This window comes from Mytilus edulis, chromosome 3 (assembly GCF_963676685.1).
Source record: "Mytilus edulis chromosome 3, xbMytEdul2.2, whole genome shotgun sequence".
NCBI lineage: Eukaryota > Metazoa > Mollusca > Bivalvia > Mytilida > Mytilidae > Mytilus > Mytilus edulis.
Genome location: NC_092346.1, coordinates 61765868 through 61770753, shown reverse-complemented (window position 1 = coordinate 61770753; position 4886 = coordinate 61765868). Strand labels below are relative to the sequence as shown.

Here is a 4886-nt window from a genome sequence, read left to right as displayed (position 1 = left end):
AATTTTCGAAATTCATCATCAAGTGACGAGTCACGGAGCCAGTCGGACTAAAATCTTGCCAAAAGGATTAAGTAAAGCTCTTTATCGAAGAATTGAATGCTTCTTTGGTCTTCTTTTTATGCCCCACCTACGATAGTAGAAGGGCATTATGTTTTCTGGTCTGTGCGTCCGTTCGTTCGTCCGTCCGTCTGTCCCGCTTCAGGTTAAAGTTTTGGTCAAGGTAGTTTTTGATGAAAATGAAGTCCAATCGACTTCAAACTTAGTATACATGTTCCCTATGATATGATCTTTTTAATTTTAATGCCAAATTAGAGGGTTTACCCCAATTTCACAGTCCACTGAACATAGAAAATGATAGTGCGAGTGGGGCATTCGTGTACTGGGGACACATTCTTGTTGTAAGTTTATTTGGCTATGATAGCGTAAGTCGGAGCACATATCGTTGCATTTGAGAGAACATAAACATAAACTGATCGATGTTACATTTGGTTTTAAGTCAAACATCACGTTAAAACCCGAGTGCTAAACCCGACTAATTGAACCTCGTGAAACACCAATGTAATGTTATTAATGCAATGTATATATACATCATCTTATTGTTTGCATTGTATGTTACTTATGCTTGTTTTTGATAGAATTGTTCAAATGGAATACTAGTAGCCAATTTACAAAACACAAGTTTTTTGGTAAGTTATCTTTATGACATTTCAAATCAGCAAATCAATTCACAATGCCTTGATAATTAAATAAACTTTTGTTTGCAGTTTCTTCTCATGCATACAAAATATAATTTAAAGAGAGAGATAAAGAGAAAAAACCTTTGCTAATTCAATTTCCTTTCAAATTCAAATTGACTATACACTGTTTGATAATGTCAAAATAACATTGATTAATAATTGAAACAAGATATGTATTCCAAGGCGGAAAATGTTGATTGAAAGCAACAAATATTCTGATGAAACACTGATTTCTTATACCATAATTCAACTTTGCTTCAGTTTGCTGTTTTAAGTTCACACATTCTGTCCGTTCAATATACCGTCGTTTACAAAAGAGAGGCAAAAGATACCAGAGGGACAGTCAAACTCGTAGATCGAAAATAAACTGACAACGCCTTGGCTTAAAATGAAAAGACAAACAGCCAAATAAAAGTACACAAAACACAACATAGAAAACTAAAGACCGAGCAACACGAGCCCAACAACAAACTGGGGGTTATCTCAGGTACTACGGTAGGGTACATGTGGCACCCGTCGTGTTGCTCATGTTATTACAAACCCGGCAAGTAGTCTAATTCGATAGGTCACATTCGTGAAAAGGGAACGGGATTGTAGTATCCTACCTATATCATCTGTGAAACGGTTATTCCGATACAACTATTTCGTTTTAGACTAATGTACTTAGTTTTATGATTAATGTGCACTTCTTATTGGTTGGCGTTGTGGTCCTTCAACGGAGCAAAACATTGTGTTTCATATTAGGATGATCCATCAAAAGTTGGAAAACGAACCAGTTCTAATATTAAAAGACTTGATAAATATTGAATGACATTTTTTTTTGGCGTTCTTTTTAACAACAGTTTTTTTCTTTTCTTTTTTTGTATCATAAATTTTCATTTAGATTTGGACAACAATTTGTTTCATATTAGAAGATACAATGAAGCAATAATAAAACATAAAGAGGATTGAAATCAAAAGAAAAAGGTCTTTTTTGACAAAATAACTAACACAACACAAAAAGTCGAAGTTGTACCAACGGCCGAGTCTTACCTAAACCGGAGATGAACTAAGGTGTACCAGTGGGGTAACCGGTTCCAGTTTCAATTGGAACACCAGTAAACCATGAGTTCATATAATTTTATATGTTATGTTCGAAGTAATATGTGACTGTATGCTAAATTGAAAACACAACATTAGAGTCCTTAAATCACTAATATCTTTATTTGAACAAATATTATACATAGGTTACCCCATTCACACTACGTAGGACGATTTGATACCGCACACTATCACATTTGTTGTATTAATGCACGCAATGCACAATAGTTTGGTCTAGTACCGGCTGGTATATTGCCGTTTCTATTAAGTTCTTTATTACAACTACGAGAAAAACGAAGTGATCAGAATATATCTAAATAAACATGCAGGTGCAATGCATATAGTGAACTGCACATTTATTGGCGGGATGTGAGAGTGCGAGAATATAAGGATGTAAAGAAGAGAGATGAAAATTTAATTGCAATGATTTATAATAAATACAAATGGAAAATATACAATACATGTAATCTTGATGAATGTGTGATATCGAAATAACTAATAGTATATCCCGAAAATACTTTATTTTCAGATATATCCCTGACAACATTAAATGAACGATTCGATATCTTCTAACCATATGGTGTCTCTTTCAGTTTGGTTTGAAATTTGATGTTTCCTGTTAATCGTCAGATTTGAAGTGGCTTCAATTGAAATCTAATACACTATTTATGTGAATTCAATACACTCATTATTTAGAAATGTACATGGATATAGTAAAACACCATATATTTATAAAATGTAACACAAATATATGTGTTTGGATTTCACATAAATTCTATAATAATTGTCAATAAATTAAATGAATGTTTATTAGAAAAAATATATGAAATCTTTATGTTGAAACTTTCTTCCTCAAAACACATATCTATAAAAGAGAAAAACATAATGTATTATAGTTGTTATCATATATTGTATTTTACTGTAAATTATAAAATTTAAAATCTAAGTGAGAACAGAGAAATATAATATTATATGCCTCTGGTGAAACATATACTACACAAGGATAGTGGTCATATTTATTTTGATAGTATATCGTCTTTTCTGGACACTGACTTTTGTCTCTAGATTTTGAGTTACATCTTAATATATTATTCATTGATTATTTTAAGCCAAAGAAAAAAGAATTGAAATACAGCAGGCACAAAACCTGCAAATGGCGAAATTTGGTTTTAAATCAGAGAACCACGTATTTCCGCATAAATGCCAAAGTAAAAGTGCATCATGTTCATAAAGTATACTTGTCTAGAAGAACAAGGATAAACAGCAGTTGCGGTAATGAGAAAAATCGATGTTTGTATCTTGATGTACGCCAACGTTCCTAATTTCACCAAAATGTGTTTCTGAAATTCTTTTTACTAATGGCAAAACTGGAACGATTCATTTACATCTGAATTTTGCAAATACTTAGAATTAGACGTAACATAATCGTACATAATAAAAACGTAGCATTTTTCTTGTCATGTACTAAATAATATCCACACATGCACGTATCTTTCATTTAAAGTCGAATCACAAAAAATGTATGTTGATAATGAGGTTAATGCATATAATAATTTCATTTGAAAAAAAAGTCAAGAATAAAACCCACCTTTTTATAAATTTATCCAAGCACTGATAAACTTCTGCCTCCTACTCCTACATTTCCACGTCTAGGTGATCTGCCGGTTCTTCCAAACCCTTGTAATTGATTTCCGGTTAATCTATTCTGACCTAATAAACTTCCAAATTGAGAACCTCCCAACGCATTCAGAGAAGATTGTTGAGAGAATAAATTCTGACTACCGGTTCCAAAGTCGCTTAGTTTTGTTTGCTGTGTTAAACCTGTGTTTCCACCAAGTGCATTTGATGCAAACTGTCCAACGCTTGCAGGTGCTGGCTGTTGTTGGTTAAGGAATCCAAGATTTCCCCTTTGCTGAAGAGAATTACCTCCTGTGAACTGTTGTAATGTCTGTCTTGTATTCCCGAATGATCCAAGATTTGCTTGCTGTAATTGCGCTTGTTGTAGATTTGCTTGTGGTAGTATTGTCTGTGGTACACTAGCTTGTCTTCCAAACTGAAGACCACCAAAGTTGTGGTGTCCTCCTCTTCTTCTAGATAACAAGGACGATAATCCACCACCTCTTAGAGCATGCCCAATAGCTGCTTCGGGGATATCAACGTCCAATGCTTGAAGGGTAAGCAGGTCATTTAGACTTGACATCTGTGCAAGTGTTAATGAGAAGCATGCAGCTATCGTTAAAATGCAAAACGCCGCCATTTCTGAAAAAAAGTAAAATGTAATGAACATCAATGAGTAAGTAACATCAGAGAATCTATACTTCTGTATTTCTACAATTTGTTATGCTGTATTCTTATATAAACAAATGTCTGCTTTATTTTTAGTCCTGTCCATTTCATCAATTTTTGGTACATGCATACCATGACGTTAATGCTTGTATTGATATACCTTTAAGTTACTTATAACTGCAATATTTTTTGTAAGTTATAGGTACCGAATTAATGCAAGTATAAAAATAATGCCGTTTTAAAGAGTCTTTAAACTAAATGTACATTGTTTGCCAAAGATATTATGTTTCTGTTTAGATTAAAAAAAACTTTACATTAAATGGATTCTAAATGAAACCAGCCTATCCTAAAAATATGTATATAATTAGTTGATTTTCCCCCTTGAAATATCAATATGACATATTATACCTTACGTTTAAAATGTAATAGATCCAACGGCAAAATGGGAGTATGTAAAATATGATAGATACATTTATACACCAGAAAACATAAATATTATGCATGTCAAATTTAATAGGTGTTACACGTATTAAAACATGTAACCTTGTCGGCTTGAAGACTGGACATGATCACTATTGTCCATATCTAACAATGCATTAATCTCATGTCAGTATTAGCTAATAGTTATGACATCGTCATGTATTCAATATTGATGACAAAAGTTGCATGACCTGAAATTGACAATACTGTATCAACAGTTTTGTGTTGAACATTGTGAATTACGGCGTTGTTTCTTTCTTATTTCTTATTTGTTATCAGTACTCTTATATATCTTTCAAACAA

General features: G+C 32.8%; 1 protein-coding gene across 2 annotated transcripts; it reads right to left on the bottom strand.

Annotated features, from left to right (window-relative positions):
- Positions 1-2447: 2447 nt before the first annotated feature.
- Positions 2448-4599, bottom strand: LOC139514909 (uncharacterized). 2 transcript variants are annotated; one of them, XM_071304498.1, is made up of 3 exons: positions 4517-4599; positions 3406-4076; positions 2448-2682 (listed from the first exon to the last, which is right to left on the bottom strand). In XM_071304498.1, the coding sequence occupies exon 2, from the start codon at positions 4072-4074 to the stop codon at positions 3418-3420; it is 657 nt and encodes a 218-aa protein (XP_071160599.1). In that variant the 5' UTR covers positions 4075-4076; positions 4517-4599; the 3' UTR covers positions 2448-2682; positions 3406-3417. The 2 variants fall into 2 exon arrangements, with proteins under 2 accessions (XP_071160599.1, XP_071160598.1); XM_071304497.1 differs by having other exon boundaries at positions 4512-4574.
- Between the last annotated feature and the right edge of the window lie 287 nt (positions 4600-4886).